Below are 18,328 nucleotides of genomic sequence, written 5' to 3'. Positions count from 1 at the left end.
CTGCCTCAAGGCATAAGGGGAAATAACTCCGGAGATTCGCCCTCTGGGGCGTCAATCAATTGCTTATTGCCCTAAGGAAACCACACAAGGCTGTCTCTTCCCCCACTATAGCCAGGTGGGTGCGTTGGGTCATGCAAGAAGCGGGCATTGACACAAAACAGTTTGAGGCCCACTCAGCTAGAGGGACGATGGCTTCAAAAGCTTTTTCTTTGGGGGCCAGTCTGGGGGATTTGAGGCGGGCAGTGGACTGGTCCTTGGACTAGACCTTTAAAAGATTTTACTTCAAGCTTGTAATGTAGGTTGCTCAGTTAGTGGTGAGTAAGGGTTAAACCAGCATAATCTGAGCCTCCGGTCCTGACGTAGCATGAAAATTTGCCTAGCACCGTAAAGGTAAGTTTCAATTCTATTAAGGACACGGAAGCGAGGATTACCCCGTCCGAAGCACTTTTCTTGTGCGAAACCCGCCTGTACGATGGCAAGTAACCGATTCATGGTCTATAAGAGTTGCAATTTCTGTTGGAAAATGTAATTGAAGAGTTGGTTTCTGTACGCAATGTTAAAATCTTGGTATCCTTCAGGGTTTTTCAATTGAGACCTTACGCTGTCTCTGTTCTTTCAGGTAACGAGGGCTCAAAACAGGACCAGTGATTGTGTGAATAGCGTAACTTGCGCAAAGAAAGTAGAGGAACCAACAGTGTAAAAGAAGTATATACTGTTCATGTACACTATGGAGGGACTATTGTGTTGGATACCTACCTCTGTGTCATGGGAGTTGACGTTTTTTGGTCATGTTTTTTACTTATGATTCATGCAAGTTTTTATAAAAAAATGTCTTTCTGCGCCTATGAAAATTATAATGTTAATTAAGTGGAGAAAGACATAGCATAATTCTCGCCTCCGTGTCCTTAATAGAATTGAAACTTACCTTTACAGTGCTAGGCAAATTTTCATTAATGCTCTTTTGAATCATTGCCATGTTTTCTCTAGTTCTCAGTATAGTGTGAGTACTTCACAATTTCTATTTTATTAGCTATGCTAATGAGTTTTTGTCCTGTAGGAAAAAATGGAGAACGGAAAATACCAAGATGCACAAGAATTTGCTGCTGACATGCGATTAATGTTCATGAATTGCTACAGATACAATTCAGCGGGCCAGAACATAGTGTTTATGGCACGAAAGCTACAGGTGAGTTAATTCAGTTGTTTGTAAATTGTAGTTCTAGAAATATTCCATTTTGAACAGGTGGACATTTGAATAGTGCATGTTTGTAGATATTGCACAATATAACCGTCCGACAGTAATGTTTCCAGTGTATGTACTTCAACCAACATTTACGGAGATATACTAAGTAACCCACTCAGCATAATGTTGAAACAGTCCCTACTCCATGGTATCCCATACTCCGCAACTGCTTCCACTCAAAGGCATAGTACATTTATTTATTTAAGAGGTTTATTTAGCGCTGGCCAGACCCGGAGGTATCCAAGCGCTTTACAACATTTAAAGTGAAGAAATCGAACACATAGTATGGCAGTCGTACACACAGTAAAACATTAGTACACAATGAGTAGCGACAAGTCTAGTTCAAGGAGGGGGGACAGAGGAGCACTTCGAGAGGTAGGTGGTGTGGAAGCCTTCATTATCCAGGTTGCTAAAAGCTGCAGTATGAGCGATTCTCCATTAAGGTTAATTTAACCATTCGGGAGAGTACTATTGAGGAAGAGGTCTTTGAGCTGACTTTTGAATTTTAAGAAGGAGGGGATGGTCCTGATATGGACTGGAATGGAGTTCCAGATTTTGGGAGCGTTTCCAGAGAAGGAGCGTGATAGTGTTTTTTGCTTGAGAGTTTTCGGTGGAATGAAAAGTGGAGTGTTAGTACTCCTTAGGGTTCTTGCCTGGCTGGCCTTATTGAGTTTGGCGGCCAGGTAGGCAGGTTTCCCAGTGTGCAGAGCTTTGTGTAGGAGATGGGCAGTTCTGAAGTTGGCACGCATTTCGATTGGGAGCCAGTTTAGCTCTCTGAGAGCAGGGGAGATGTGTTCATATTTCTTTACTCTGGTGACCATCCTGGCTGCTGCATTAAGAGTTGATCTGAGGGGAGCAAGGTGGGCTTTTGGTGTTGCTGTTAGAGTTGCCTTCCCGTAGTCCAACCTGGACAATACCAGGGATTGAGTTACCTGTTTGAGGTCGTTGGGAGGGATGAAGGGTTTTATTTGGTAGAGAAGTTTTAGGTTGAGGAAGTCACTCTTTGCAGTGTTCTTGATGTGTTTGATCATGTCTAAGTTTTGGCCCAGAGTGATTCCCAGTGATTTACCTGAGTCGGCTGGGGTGAGCTGGCAGTTGAGAGCGTTAATAGATTTAAGCCATTCTGTGATTTGGTGAGTCTGCTCTTTATTTGATATGAGAAGGATTTCCGTCTTATCTTGGTTGAGTTTCTGGTGGTTGAGGGATAGCCAGTGTTGAACTTCTTTTAGGGTGTTGTTTTGTCTCTGAATTTAACTGATGGAGGAAGTTTCTAGATAGATCTCGGTATCATCCGCATAGAGGTGGAAGGGAATATTTGCTTCTTTGAGTATGTTGGTGAGAGGCTCCATGTAGATGTTGAATAGTTGTGGGGAGAGGACTGATCCTTGAGGGATGCTCCTGTTAATGGGTAGTAGGTCAGACATGGAGTTTTTGATTTTTATTAGTTTGGTGCGGTTTTGCAGGAAGGAGGTGAACCATTACAAGACCACCTCTTCAGCTCCTACCCTTTCTTGAAGTACGCTGATGAGTAGTTTGTGGTCAACCGTGTCGAAGGCTGCCGATAGATCCAGGAGTATGAGTAAACTGCATTGGTCTGTATCTTGAGATTTATAGACATCAATGACAGTCAGAATCGCTGTCTCTGTGCGGCAACCTTTTCTAAAGCCCGATTGATAAGGGTCTAGCAGGTTGTTGCTGTCTATGTGTTGGGTGAGTTAAAGGAGAACACATCTTTCCAGTATTTTCAATAGGAACAGGAGATTGGAGTCCGGTCTGAACTTATTGAGATCATTTGGTTCAGAGCCCCTTTGTTTTTAGTAGTGGCGTGACTTGGCCTATTTGTAGGCAGTTTGGCATGACTCCGGTTATCAGGGAGCTATTTATAATCCTGGTCCAGAGCAGGGCAAGGGAGATTTTGAGCTTTTTAGCCATTTGGGCCGGTATAGGGTCAGCAATGTGAGACGAAGGTTTGAAACTGGTAATCATTTCGATGATCGTTGCTTCGGAGATTAGGTTGAAAGATTTCCAGTTGTTGGGAGGGAGGCTGGGTGGGTTGTTCTTTTCTTCTCCTGGAAGCGGGCTATCGACAGGGTCGGCGGCAGTCGTCCATTGAGAACTCAATCTTGGTGATTTTCTCATTGAAGAAGTTGGCAAAGTGATCACATAACTCTTTGGACGCCTGCATTGTGGATGAAGGGGGCTTGGATGCCACAGCTCTTTATCGAGGACCTGACTAAATATGACCACCTCACCCCCATCAGTTTTCTTGCCAGCCTGCATCTTCTGCAAAGTCACCATGAACAATCCCCTGCCTGTCTGTTTGAGAATCTCATTACTTCTGGTTACTTCTGGTGGCTCTCGGCACTATGAAGTCAGGACACAATCAGACTGGAGATGTAGAAAGGCAAAAAAGCAAGTAGTGACAAAGCCAATAAGGTCTCGCCTTTGGGATCTACTTTTTTGCCAAGTTCTTTTAGCCACAATTACTGTACAGCATCCACAATGCCGGGCAGCATGGCTAAAAAGGAAAAAAAGCCTATCACAATATTTTGGCATCGCCTCTTTTTATCTTACTTACCAATTCATCTCGGCTTGGCAAAAAAAAAGCTAAAAAGCTGTTTTTTTAAAAAGCTTGTGGGTGAGCAGAGAGAAGCAACATGGGAGAGGGAGGGCACTCAAGCAACATGGGGTAAAAGCCAGTGTAAGGGGAAGCAACATGGAAGGGGGGGATGCAGAAGCTGCACGTGTAGCCGATGGGACCTGAAGCAACACAGAGGGCCAGAGACAACATCGAGCGAGTTGGGGGAGCAACATGGAGGACGCAGGGGAGCATTGGGTGGGAGAGAGACCACTGCGGAGCACGGACGTCCGTGGGGAAAAAAGCAAATTGGTAGAGAGTAACATGGATTTGGGAAGGGAGAAAAGCACTTGAGCAAGAAAACAATGCAGGCACATGAGTAAAAGTACATCTCACAAGGGATTTAAAGAGAACCACACAGATTAGATAGAGCAGCATGGAGCAGGGAAGAAAAACACACTAGAAACTCACATAATGATGGCGCTTGTTTGACATGCCAAGGTACCCGTTTGTCTCGCATGGCTTTGCTTCAAGACTTTAAATTTTTGGAGGTCAACAAATATCTAGGCCAATCGTTTATTTTTTTGGAATTGTTCTTAATTGTCTATTGTTAATTTGTTTTGCCTTTTGAAATTCAAACAATTGTCCATAATGCAAAATGCAATTTTTCTTTCAAACTGGTGTATTATAGTAACTTGACCAACACCTTGTATTTTACATTTGTTTCAGCCTGTCTCTGGATGGTCATACGCTTGAATGTATTGTATTTGAAAACAGTTAAATTCGTAGTCTGTTGGATAACTGCCCTACTGGGCACTGACTTCATAGTTATTTATATGATTTGAGATTTTTAATTCACAAAAAACTGCCATGTACTCTTGCTTTTTTATGGTGATTATCTTTTTAGTTTATTGAGCAATTATTACAAAGAGTTCCTCATCATTTAGTTCTGTATGTGTCATAGAATTCGATTCCAAAACGTACTTTGACCTCATTAATTCCTCTGTTCTGTAAAGCGCACTGACGTCCGTTTTTTCTTTTTCCGCGCCAGGAAGCGCAGATCCGAATTGAGCACGTACCTTAGTAATTTTTTTACTACTCTTTTGAGACTTTTGTCTCCCCCTTTTTTCTCCTGGTGCACCTATGGATGCCCGGCTTTAAGTCTTGTGGGGCATGCTGCCGTAATATGTCGGTGACGGACCCCCACGATGTGTGCCTCTACTGCCTGGAGCCAGATCACGACAGCTGGGACTGTCGAGCCATGGTCCCGAAAGCCTTGCAGGAGCGGCGTCGGAAATTGCTGGAGATTCAGCATTCATCACACCGCTGCTCTGGGTCCAGGGGCCATTCCTGCGTCCTCTTGCGGGACCGGTGCCGTCGCTCCTTGGGCTCCAAGTCTTCGCCTTCGTATTCCTGTAAGCGATGCCATAAAAAGAAGTTGAAGAAGCGTGTTTGCTCTCAGACGCCCCCCGTCGCTCCTCTGAGGCAGACGAGGGGGACAGGGGCTCTGCCCCTGCGGCTCCTCTCGAGCCTGGGAGTCCCGCAGCCTACCTGCCATACCCGAGTCCGTCGGCGACTCCCGAACAGGTGCAAGAGTTTCTTACTGCCATGGACTGCCTTTTCAGGCCCCGGGTTCCCACCGGGATGCCTTCGCGCCCCGCGCTCCCTTGTCCAGATCCTGTTGGTCGGGCGGCTCTGACACCAGCTCCGGCCTCAGCGCCATAGGATCCTGCGGCGCTGGCCCTGGCGCCACGAGGTGCAGCGCTGCCGGCTCCGGGGCTGCCCTTTGCACCGCATTGGGTGCCGTTTATCCCACCCTTGCCCCGGTTCCAGGATCCAGAGGAGGATGATGACTGTGACGGGTCCTCGGACCCTCTTGCCCGGCAATGTGATTCCGAGCAAGATTGGGTGGACGACTTGGAAGACGCGGGCAAACTCGGTTTCTTCTGACCCGGGGTTTGCCTCCCCTCCGCCTACTATGGAGGAGGGTGCTTCCTCCACCATGGTGCTCCGTCGGGCTGCGGAGGCTCTCATTCTTAACCTCCCTACAGTGGGCCTCAAAACGAACCTCCTTATAGAGGTGCTCCAGACGGCTGCTTCCTTTCAACAAGACCCTTACCGAAGTCCTCTTGGGCACTTGGTTGCGGCCGGCCACGGGGGCGCCAGTGGATAAAAACGTCGCCAGGCTTCACTGCATGGCGCCTGGTGATACCACCTTCCTGACCACTCACCCTATGCCTCAGAGCCTGGTCATTCAGGCCTCGTCGTCTGAGTGCCTTTCCCACAGCTCGGCCAAATAAGGACTCTAAAAGGCTGGAACAATTTGGTAAGAGGTTGTTCTCCTCAGCCAGCTTAGGGCTGCAGTCGTTTAACACTGCCTGCTTGTTGGGCTGTTACTCCCACGCAGTGTGGGATTCTGTTGCTCAGGTCTTGCCTTGGTATTCTGAGGAGGTCCAGGCTGTCTTTTCCCAAGTGATTGCTGAAGGTAAGGATGCGGCTAAGTTTGCAATCAGGTGTGGTTTGGACACCCATGATTCATTGGGCAGGGCAATTTCCGCGACTGTGGCATTGCGGCGCCATGCCCGGTTGCGTTCGACTGGGTTGTCGCCGGATGTCCAGGGTTTGCACATGGACATGCCCTTTGATGGCTCCCGCCTCTTTGGCGATAAGGCCGACAGTGCGCTGGAGCGCTTTAAGGACTAACGAGTCACGGCCAAGTCCTTGGGTCTTTCTATGAAGAACCCTTCCACTCCTGGGTTTCGTTCCTTTCGTGGCCAGGGCAGAGGCACCCAGGCACACTCCTCCAACAAGCCTGTGCAGAACCAGCCTCAGCACGACCGCAGCTTCTGCAGTCTGGGAACCAGCGTGCCAGTCAGTCCACCTCTACCCCCGCTGTTTCTACCTCCAAGCCTTCTTATTCCGAGCTTCAGGGAGCACCCCACACCGGTGGGTGGCAGGGTCCGCCACCATCTCCACCACTGGCGCGAAATTACATCGGACTGGTGGGTGCTGCAGATAATTTGCAAGGGTTATTCCCTTCCCTTTCAGTCCTCCCCTCCAGCCATGCCGCCTCGGTGCCACCGCATGTCAGGCGATCATTTGGTTCTTCTACTACAGGAAGTCATGGCCCGCTTGGCCAAGGTGGCCATCAAGTGTGTTCCTGTGCCAGAAGTAGAGAGTGTTTGTTATTCCCAATTCTTTCTGGTTCCCAAGAAGAACAAGGGGAGAATGCGCCCCATCTTGGACCTCCGAGCGTCAATCGCTTCCTCCAGAAGGAGAAATTCAAAATGCTGACTCTGGCTCAGGTCCTGGCTGCCCTCGACCCTGGAGACTGGATGGTAGCATTGGACTTGCAGGACGCTTATTTTCACATCCCCATCTTGCCGGTCCACCGGCATTACCTGCTGTTCACGGTAGGTCAGGAGCATTTTCAGTTTGCCGTGCTCCCCTTCGGTCTTACCAGCGCCGCACAGGTGTTCACGAAGGTGATGCCAGTGGTCGCGGCTCACCTGCGCAGGTCGGGGGTGTCCGTCTTCCCCTACCTCGACGACTGGTTGTTGAAGGCAGGCTCGCCCCAGGCAGTCGTCAACCACCTTCAGACTACGGCCAACCTCCTGCAATTGCTTGGGTTCTCCATCAACGTGCCGAAGTCGCACATGAGTCCCTCTCAGAAGCTCCCCTTCATCGGAGCGGTTATGAATTTGACGCTGTTTCGGGTTTATCCTCCCGAGCAGCGAGTCCGGGATATTCAGGCTAGGATTCCGATCTTTCGGCCTCTTTCCTGGGTTTCATTTAGGATGACCCTACGGCTTCTGGGCCTGATGGCCTCCTGCATCCTGCTTGTGACACATGCCAGATGGCATATGCAGGCTCTGCAGTGGGACCTGAAGTTCCAGTGGGCGCAGCATCAGGGCAACCTGTCCAATCATGTCCAGATCTCAAGAGGGCACTGCTCAACAATTGCAGTGGTGGCTATCGAATCGAGGTTGGGTCATGGGCAGATCTCTCTCCCTTCCCCAACTGGAGCACACAGTGGTGACGTCCCTCTTGGGATGGGGTGACCATTTGGGAGAGGCTTAAATAGAGGTCTCTGGTCCCAGGCGGAGTCCCGGCTCCATATCAACCTTTTGCTGGCGATCCAGCATGCATTGAAGGCATTCTTTCCCTCTGTCTGGGGAAATGTAGTGCAGGTGTTCAAGGACAACACCACCGCCATGTGGTATTGCAACAAACAAGGAGGGGTGGGGTCCTGGACCCTATGTCAGGAGGCTCTGCGCCTCTGGAGATGGCTGGAACATAAAGGCATTACCTTGATGGTTCAACACCTGGCAGTTTCTCTGAATGCCAGGGCGGACGTACTCAGCCACCGGTGCTTGATGGATCACGAATGGCGCCTGAACTTGGACATGTCTCTTTCAGAAGTGGGGAGAACCTTGGTTAGATCTTTTCGCCACCGAAGAGAACGCGCGATGTCATCAATTCTGCTTGTTGGAATTTCCAAGGCCGCACTCGCTCGGCTACGCTTTTCGTCACGAGTGGAGTTGCGGTTTGTTGTACGCCTTTCCACCTATACCACTTCTACCCAGAGTCCTGAAGAAGATCAGGCGTGACCGGGCCCAAGTCATCCTTGTGGCTCCGGATTGGGCACAAAGATACTGGTATCCCAAGCTACTCAGCATGGTGATCGAACCCCCAATCCGATTGCCACTTCGGGAGGACAGTTCTCCACCCGAACCTGTCTAGCCTTCACTTCCATGCGTGGAGATTGAGCGGCGACAGTTTACACCTTTCGATCTTCCTCCCGAAGTCTGTGATGTCATTCTGGCAGCCATGCGTTCCTCCACAAAAATGGTATACGCCTGCAGGTGGAACAAGTTTGTGGCATGGTGCACAGCGAAGGCTGTGGATCCCCTTTCTGCTCCTCTTTCCGAGGTTCTTTCTTTAGCTCAGCAAGGCTTTGCTCTGGACACTATCAAAGGTTATCTTTCGGCCATTTCCGTCTTTCTATTGCTTCCTGATCAGCCTTCTCTTTTTAAGTCCCCGATTCTGAACCGTTTTCTAAAAGGCATTACGTACACGTTCCCTCCGGTTCGGTTTATCATGCCTCAGTGGGCCTTAAACCTTGTCTTGACGTTTCTGATGTGCGCTCCCTTCGAGCCGCTTCATAACTGTCCTTTACGTCTTCTCACTCTTAAGACGGCTTTCCTGGTAGCTATCACCTCTGCCAGAAGAGTGAGTGATCTCCAGGTTCTTTCTTCTAAATCTCCTTTCCTTTCTATTTATCCGGACAAGGTGGTTCTGAGGACCCGTCCTTCTTTCTTGCCAAAGGTTGTCACGCCCTTCCACATCGGGCAGACCATCACTTTGCCTACCTTCTTTCCGCATCCTTAAAGAGAGGAAGAGAGGCTCCATCATCTGGACCCAAAACGTGCGCTTTCCTTCTACCTGAGCTGCGCACAACAGTTCCGGGTGGATGACCAGCTCTTTGTTGGCTACGTGGCTGCCAAAAAAGGTCGGGGCGTGGACAAACGGACCATCTCTCGGTGGGTCGTTCTCTGCATCAAGGCCTCTTATTCGTTGGCTAAGGAGGAGCCTCCTGTGGGGTTGTGTGCACATTCCACCAGGGCAACGGCAGCCACTACTGCCTTGGGACGCGGTGTTCCATTGCAGGACATTTTTCAGGCAGCTACGTGGGCCTCGCTGCACACGTTTACCAAGCACTACTGCCTTGACAGTCAGGTCCGGAGGGACGGCTTCTTTGGCCGGTCTGTGCTCCGTGACTTTCTGGTGTAATCTTGTTCGCAGACTCACCACCGGGGTTGGTATTGCTGGGGTATCTATTCTAAGGTAAGGAATCTATCACTAACGTGTCTCTTTCAGATGCACAAGTTACTACTAAAAGGTCATCCCTTTTAGGGCCCTAGTTATATGCACCAATGGTCCGTATCTTGCATTGCTCTGCGTTCCTGGCGTGGAAAGTTGTGTACATAACTGACGTCATTGCGCATGTGTGGTGCCTAAGTACTGTCCGTGACGTCATCTCGGCGCTTTTAACGCCAGTGATGGACTCGGAGCCGCAGGACGCCACCTACTGACGCGCAGGGGTACTGCTAAGCAAAAATATCCGGATCCAGTCTGACGCCTGGGGATATTCTAAGGCAGAGGTCTTCAAACTGTGGGGCGTGCCCCCCTGGGGGGCGTGGATGGGTTCCCAGGGGGGCGCAGATGCCTCTCCAAGTATATGTCAATGAAAGATGGCCTGGTAGTGCAGCTTTGTTTATTTGCTGCATTTCCAGGCTGTCTTCATTTATTCCGAGCGTGATTTGAGTGCCCTAGGGGCAGGGGTCGCTGAGGTGGCTGGCAAGGTCAAAGAGATTACAGACAAGCATTTGGAACGCAATGGGTCTCGCATTTGCCGGAATTTAAACTACTGGCATTGTAAATGTCAGTCTTTTATTTATGTTTTGAAAACCAAAAACGCAAATGCTCGTTCTTTCTTCACGTTTAGATTTCATCTATTATTCCTGCCACTAATTTCAATTAAGGTTTATTTAAATATGCAGATACTTGGGGGGTGGGGGGCAATGATTTATGCTGCAAAGGAAGGTGTCGCCAGGATACCTGGGCGTTGCAGAGCTTACTGTTCACAATTAGCCTTTAAAGACCGTTCCTGAAAAAACTTTGAAACTCCCTTGAAGTTTTAATAAACAGATGTAGTAGAAGAACTCTAGGACGCGCATAAATGCTATTCCAATGAAAGACCCTCAACAAAAATAGGGAAACCAATTTTGAGATCTTTGCAATTTGTATAATTATGAATAGTCAGACTTATTTTGCCTGAAACATGTATTTTCTCTGTGTTTCAATAAGTAAAAGCTGCACAAATTCTTAATGTGATCAGTTTGTGGTGTGTTTGTCCTAGCGACAACTATATTTGTTTGAGAGGTTGTTTGAATGTGCCTTTTTAACTGGGCAGTAATAAATGCAAATTTTGTACTTTGCGTTTTCCCTCGTTTATTTTTTGATGCTTTTGGATGTATTTCATGAGGATGAGCCTTGGTGGTCAGTGTCTTAGTTTGACCACAAGAAGGGATTGCTGCTTTCACTTGTCTTGATTCACGGTTCATAATATATTATGTGATGAAGAGTTAATAATTTTTTGTTTCAAAGTTGTTATTTACATTTATAATGCGCACATCAAAGAGTAGGTACTTCTAACATTCGGTAGGCATGTCATAGGTGACTGAGAGCTACCGGGTCTAGTTCTAGACTTGGTGAGCGCCTGTACCTCACACAAACCTAGAATGCTTAGCTTGAGGTCCAGGGTATAAGCAAGGCCACTGGAATTATGCGGCAGAAAAGGGACAAATTAGGAGTCCGAGTTGAGTAAATGATGCGGCAAGAATAGGCAAATTATGCGACACTTTGTTTAATAGCATTGCTTCATTATTTTTCCATTTTAAAACTTGGTAACACTGTCTGGGCATTAATTATAACTCATTAGGACCAGTTTAATACCAAAATATAACTATAAGCAACAGAAAGAAAACCAGGCCAGCTTTGCAAAGTGCAAACAAAACAGGTGATGGACAGAATGTGGATCAATGTCACACATTCACCCCAGTCCAAAGATCTGGGCCCAATTCCATCGTTTTTTTGCACTCCACACTACCCTGGGTTAGACAATGTCAATATGCAAATCAGCTCTGACCCTGTGCCCCATGGGAACAGTCCAGTCCGAACTACAAAAGCCATGTCCTTCCCAGAACGGAATCAAGCATCCGAGGACCGGACCGGTTTTGAGGTAACACCTCATCAGCCCGGCTAGCTTGACTCCAGTGGTGTGGAGTGCCTGGGACCCACGTCTGAGCATCCCCAGCGCACTTATGGCGGCAATTGCAAACAAAACGGGTGATGGACAGAATGTGGATCAGTGTCACACATTCACCCCAGTCCAAAGATCTGGGCCTTTTTTTAATAGCATTGCTTCATTATTTTTCCATTTTAAAACTTGGTAACACTGTCTGGGCATTAATTATACCTCATTAGGACCAGTTTAATAGCGAAATATAACTATAAGCAACAGAAAGAAAACCAGGCCAGCTTTGCAAAGTGCCTTCCACCGCCCAGCACCATGTGTCATAGCATTTTTACTATTTTTAGAACCGTTTGCCCTAGAACCATTTTTTTTGTTTTTGGTAATATCCGCAGATGATGTGGCAGATGGTGTATTATGTGTCAAATCTATAAAACACCTAAATACAGCAGTAAGCAACTACAAGATTTCCAGTCAATCTTTGCAAAGGGCCTTCCAATGCTCTGGAACTCTTTGCTACGTTTTAAGTAAATTGTGTTCTGTGTGAGCTAGAATCAAGTTTCTTTTGTTGGAATCTGAAGATTGTGGATTTTGTAGCAAATGTGGTAAACTCAATTATGTGGAAAATGCTGTTGCTGCAGAAACTCATAATTCCAGTGGCCCTGGCTTTAAGCAACTCACTCAATTAATGCCTGGTTTATTTTGTAAATTTCTGCACTATCTCCACACCCTTCACTTTCAGGCAGAGGCACCTCAAAGTCAGCATTAACCATTCAGGGGCAGATTTTTTGTGAAAGCTGAGTCAATGAGGTGGCAGGTAGAAGGCCAGCAGGATTACATTCAGATACAAAGCCCTAATCCTCTCGATTCCCTGGGCCTCACATTAATTGGCTAAGAGACAGATTAAATGAGCGAGATTCATAGATATTGTCAAAGAGAAGAGCCAGAATAGGGAGCATTGTATGGGGACTAATTTTTATGTTTACAAATGGCCAGATGCAGCTTTTTCTGAGAGATACCCCAAAGAAGGGGACAATATAAGTGCTTTTTTATTGTTTTTTAAAAGGTTCATTCATTAGTGAAGCTGGCGCTGCTGCCAGGATTGTAAGTGGCCACTGCTGATTATCATTAAGGAAGCAGATGCAGCAGGACTGAGGCCCGGAGGTTTGAGGGGCCCCCTGCATCACAATTATGACTGTCTACCTTTAAAAAAGGGGCATGAGAGTTTATTTTCCTTTCTAGCATTATGACCGAGGTGGTGGTCTGTCATGGTGGGGAAGAGGTAAAAGATGCAGAGGAGTAGCCTGCTACTCAGTACTACAGTTATCATTAGTGCAACAAGTGTAGTTGCATTGGGGTCCAAGAGTGTTAGAGACTCACACCACCCCAATTATGGCCATATGTATGTTTGGGGTAATGCATGTTTTTGTTTGATGCATTTGCTGTTTTATAAGTCTCATATTTAGTGCAGTTTATAAGCAATAGGAAAAGTACTCCGGAAATCAACTTATAAGACCTGGCACTTGCATGCAACCATCTCCCTCCTGATCCCCCAATCCTTGCCATAAAGTTTTGTAGGGGGGCCCCAACCTCAAATATTTTGCTTAGGGGGGCTCAGAGCAAAAAAGTTTGAAGACCTCTGTTCTAAGGTAAGCAATCGATCACTAACCAATGTCTCTTACAGATATATCGTTACACAATTAGCAACTTGTGCATTCCGAAGGCTGGGCATTTGAGTGGTTGGACTCCCGAAGGATTCAGAAGGCTCCGTTACCATGATAACCTACCTTAAGAACTGGATCTGGTTCTTCATCCAGCTTCAGAGTTATCCCCTTACTTATCCTTTGAGCGAGCGATCTGGTCCCTGCCTGGCGACCACAACCAAGCTCAGTGCCTCTGCCAGTCGTTGCCCAGCTCCTTCACTACAAAGATGGACACCATCCTGCAGGCGGCTCAACAGGTGGGCCCATTGGAGATCAAGAACAGCTGAGTGTTCATATTTCCAGATTTCAAAATGGCTGTTCAATGACAACGCTCATCCTTAAAGTGAAATGCTGACTTCGAGGCATGCATATCTAATGATCATTGCTGTTCTCAGCAAAACTAAAGGCTCTAGAGAACTAGTGCACCTATTTTTTTCACTGACTCCCCTCATCTGCCTGGGACTGGATAGAACACCAGGCACTCCCAGGTGCTTCTTTCCCCTGTGGGGCGAAGCGAAGTCCAGGACCCAACCACAGTGGGGGCGCTGGGATCGCAGATCCTAAGACCCACTTAGTTCAATCAAAGTGCCTTCCCAACAGGAGCGATAGGAGGGTCAACCGTTGCCTATCGCTATGGCCTGTTCGTTCCGCCAGCCTGTGATAGTTTCAGGCTAGGATACCACATTCACCACCAGTGATGACCATCTTGGAGTCTATCTGCCCCCCTCTCCAAGGAGATTTCAGACAATATACTCTGATATCCATAATCACCACAGAGGGCAGGGGTTCATGTCCACTGTCTTTGTTTCAGGGAGCCCAACGGAGACTCACCGCTCCGTCCATGAGCAATGAGCCTCACAGTTTCAGTAGACACTGCTGCTTCTTGAGCCTGGCCCACCGGATACCACCTTTGTTAGTGTGTCCACAGGGTACATGCCCCAGTGATCTGGCGCCAGACCCTCAAGCCCCTGCGGGATCCCTGACCACTCTTCCAGAGGGCTCCCTTTGCCTTTTGACCCCCTCTGTTTTCAGACACTTTGGTTGGACTTGCCAGGTGATGTTATGTTCACTCTACAATCCATAATGACTACTTCATGTCTTAGTTTGGGTGAGCAGCCTGTTGGTGCCGGCTCTGATCATGGTTCTGGCCTGGCCATGTTGTTCCAGCAGTTATACCCTATACAGCGCAAGTGACCACCAACATACAGCATACACCCACCCAACACCGGGAGGCCATCAGCACTCTTATCTACACCACTACATCTTCAATAGATGGCACCCTAAACATCAGAGGTATGCACACAGCATGTGCCCGCTATTCAATATTCTTACCTTTTTTTATATTCGTATTTTGATTAATGACCAACATTACAAACAACAAGCCAATTGCTTACAGTCTATTATGGCCATCCAATTGTGTTTGAATATGCTGCCTATAAACAAATCAGATGCACAATTCCACCTGTACAGAGTAAAAATCAAATTACTTTTGAAATCACAAGAATCCCTATGCAGCAGAAGTATAATAGATTGCAAGATAGATTACATTTAACCCAAAAAACACCAGTCAGTACCAGACCCATCTGTTCCACTACTATTAAGACGTATCTAGTGTATATTATACATCACCATCTGGTATTTCGATCCCCCGCTAGGTCGTCAATTACCCACCTGAGCATCCATAGGAGCCCCTGAAGTTCCCCAATCCTCCTCCCGGCGAGCAAGTGCCTACTCCAAGAAAGGACTCCATATGTCCCTAGACCTGGATGCTGACTGCATCAATTCCCAAAACCTGGTTAATTGTGTGTGCCCAAATGTGACGTCCTGGACCCAACCTTTAAATGGGCGCCCCCTTCCTTCCCCAGTGCATGGCTACCTGGCGTTTAGCAAACACTAGGAGCATAGGGTGTAGTTTGCGGAATGCAGCTGGCGTGTCTCTGAATAACCTAATAACCCCAGTAAGGAGTTCGGGTCATCTATCGTGCCAATTATGTCATGAATTGTAGTAAATATGGCCATCCAAAACAAGGACAACTGTGGCCAATCTCATGACATCTACAGAAAAGTAGCCTGGGCCACCACAAATCTTCAGCAGCAACGTCCTCCTTAAATCACCATGCAGTGTATTTGAGCTGGGGTACTGTAGAATCTGGGTAAATATTTCAAGTGGATTAAGCACAACTTATAATTAGATGATAAGGCCGTTAGGTGGGCACAACAATAGGTCCATTGATCCTCTGTCAGTGGGGTCTGTAATTCCTCATTTCACACCTGTATGGCCTTAGGTTGCAATACTGGGACAGTGTTTTGCATGTTATTGTAAATATGTGTAATTATTCTACGCAGAGATTAAGACTTTAGTACATTTTCTAATTCAAGTAGTGTAGGTGGAGGGCTTGGGAATGTATTGTGTAGTGATGTGCAGGTAGCCCTGAGTTTTTAATATAAAAATAACTCTGAGAAGGGCACGGCCTGTTCCACTGTACATACGGGGGACCTAAATGACTCCTCCGGGTATAAATCTGCAAACGTAATCAAACCCATCTTCTGTGCCAGTGTTCTGCTTACACCCTCCCCCATTGTGGGTAACATTGGGTTATGTGCCAGAGGGATTGACATGGCATATAAGATTTTCCAGTTTTGCTCTTTCCCTCCGTTTGTCCAAAGCCCATCGTATGGTTTCCACTGTGTCTATGCCATCCCGAACTCTTTTGTAGGCCTGAAATACCGCTACCTGCCGAGGGAACGGTGCTGCCACATTCAGCTCCACGCCTGTGTGTGGCTGAAAGAGGATTGGGTAAATCCAGTAATACAAAAATTGAGCCTGTGCACACAGTGCTTACAGTTGTAAATCCGGGGCTCCCAGACCACCCTGGTGTAAAGGAAGGGTCAAAAATTCCCACTAAATCCATGCCTAGGAACCACCCACACCATGGAGATAAGCAGAGAATTGGGATGTTTACAAATTGTTACAACAGCTTTGGCAAAACCACCATCTTTGCTATTGCAATCCTCCCGGATAGTGACAGAGGGAGCCTAGCCCATGCAGAAACCTTCCCTTCCAGCCAAGAAACTATGTGCTCGTAGTTCATATCCCAAATGTCCTGCATGTTTCTATTGAGCCATACACCTAGATATTTCACTGGCTCGTCTGCCCATGTGAGTGGGAATTCATTTCCAAAGTGGGTTGTAGCATCTGTCAGAGGGAATATAGTAGATTTAGCCCAATTTATGGAGAAACCTGATAGGCCACCGAATTTAATGAATTCACGAAGGATTGAAGCCATATTCCTCATTGGGTCCTTTATAAATAATATCCTGTCAACTGCATATATTGAGAGGAGGCGGCCCCTCGTGTTAAAGCCCAGCCACCGTGCTGCCAATGGTTCCATTTCAATTGCAAAGAACAAGGGGGACAGAGGGCACCCCTGCCTTGTCCCACCTGTTATTACGAACGGATCCAACTGCATGCCATTCACATGGATCCTTGCTGAGGGCCTTGTATATAATAATCTCAACAGGCTAAGAAACAGAGGACTAAACCCCATCCTCACCAGAACTGCAAATAGGTAGGACCACTCTAGCGCATCAAACAGTTTGGTAGCGTCAAGAAAAACTGCTATTGCTTGTGAATCAGGGTGTAAATAATGAACCACGGTAAAAAATGTCCTAAGATTGTGGAGCGACCAGGGATAAAACCTGATTGGTCAGGGCGAGTAATCAGTGGGAGCAAAGGCTGCATTCTATTGGCAACCAATTTAGCCAAAGTTTTAAACGTCTGCATTTATCAATGAGAGAGGCCTTTAAGAGTCGAGTTCATTTTCGGGCTTCCCTGGCTGCTGCAGGGTAATAATAATTGCCTCCCGCAATGACGGTGGCAAAATTCCAGAGGTTTGGGCCTCCTCATACATCGCAATCAAATGAGGAGCAAGTTCTTCAGCATAGGTTTTATAAAAGGCTGTTGCTAAGCCATCAGAGCCCGGGGCCTTCTCAAGTGGTAAGCTCTTAATCACCTGGGTGACATCCTCCACATCAAAAGGAACATCCAAATACTCCCTGTGCCTGCTTCTCAACCATAGTAGCTCCAATGAATCAAGAAAGGGTCCAAGACCCTCGTGGACATCGCCATGGGTTCACATATAAAGCGTAGTGTAGAATTGTGAGAACGCATCTAGGATTTCCTTAGGGCCTCTAATCGCGGTTGGGTTCTCGCCTTTAATTTCAGTACTATAGGCAGTTGACCGTGGGGCACGAAGCATCGATGCCAAAGTTCTCCCAGGTCGATCCCTGTCACCATCCCTTCTGGCTTGTGCATGTTTACCTAAAAACTTCACCTCCCGCTGGGCTTCCTTCTCAAATTCTAACAGTTATTCTTTCAGTGTTGCTACCACCTTGTGGTCGTCTGTGGTGTAGAATTTGGTTTCAAGCTCCTTAATCGGTCTCGCAAGTGAGGTAAGCGTACCACGTATAGCCTTCAATACACCAGCCTGACATGCTATGAATTTACCCGATTACCGTTTTAAAAGCCTCCCATAAAGAGGCCTGAGTGGTGACCATGCCAGCAGTGACGTCAAAATATTCAGTGATATCGCTCCTAACCTCTTCTTTGAAAGCCTCATCTAGGAGGGCATTAGGCGGAAGCCGCCAACTAAACATTTTAGGGATGGAATTGGGAATCTGTAAACCCAGGAGATTAGGGGCGTGGTCAGACAAGGACCTCGGGAGATGAGACCTTGCAGGTCCATGTCGCTACGTCCTGAGACACCAGCTAACAGTCCACCCTGGACCAGGCCCTGTGATGGTCGGAAATACATGTACCTTCTCTCAATAATAGTTGCTGTTGATACAATCAGATCAGCATCTGAAATAATAGCATTTAGGGCAGCACTAGCGGAGTGGTGCAGTGAGTGGGAGAGACCTTCCTATCCAGTGCATCGTCTAAGATTGCATTAAAATTCCCCCCTCCCCCTCCCAAATGAATGTGTCAC

At 47.3% G+C, this 18,328-nt stretch overlaps 1 protein-coding gene across 2 annotated transcripts in view; it reads left to right on the top strand.

Annotated features, from left to right (window-relative positions):
* The window catches only part of BRDT (bromodomain testis associated), a 2,469,968-nt gene that overhangs the window by 886,446 nt on the left and 1,565,194 nt on the right, over positions 1-18,328 (top strand). For both annotated transcript variants that reach the window (XM_086953938.1, XM_086953937.1), the window contains one exon: positions 1,058-1,186. In XM_086953938.1, coding sequence (XP_086810064.1) covers positions 1,058-1,186 — 129 coding nt within the window. The remainder of the gene's footprint in view (positions 1-1,057; positions 1,187-18,328) is intronic.

This window comes from Lissotriton vulgaris, chromosome 1_1 (genome assembly GCF_964263255.1).
Source record: "Lissotriton vulgaris chromosome 1_1, aLisVul1.2, whole genome shotgun sequence".
NCBI lineage: Eukaryota > Metazoa > Chordata > Amphibia > Caudata > Salamandridae > Lissotriton > Lissotriton vulgaris.
Note: the sequence above shows the minus strand (reverse complement) of the source record. Positions and strands in the feature narration are given on the sequence as shown.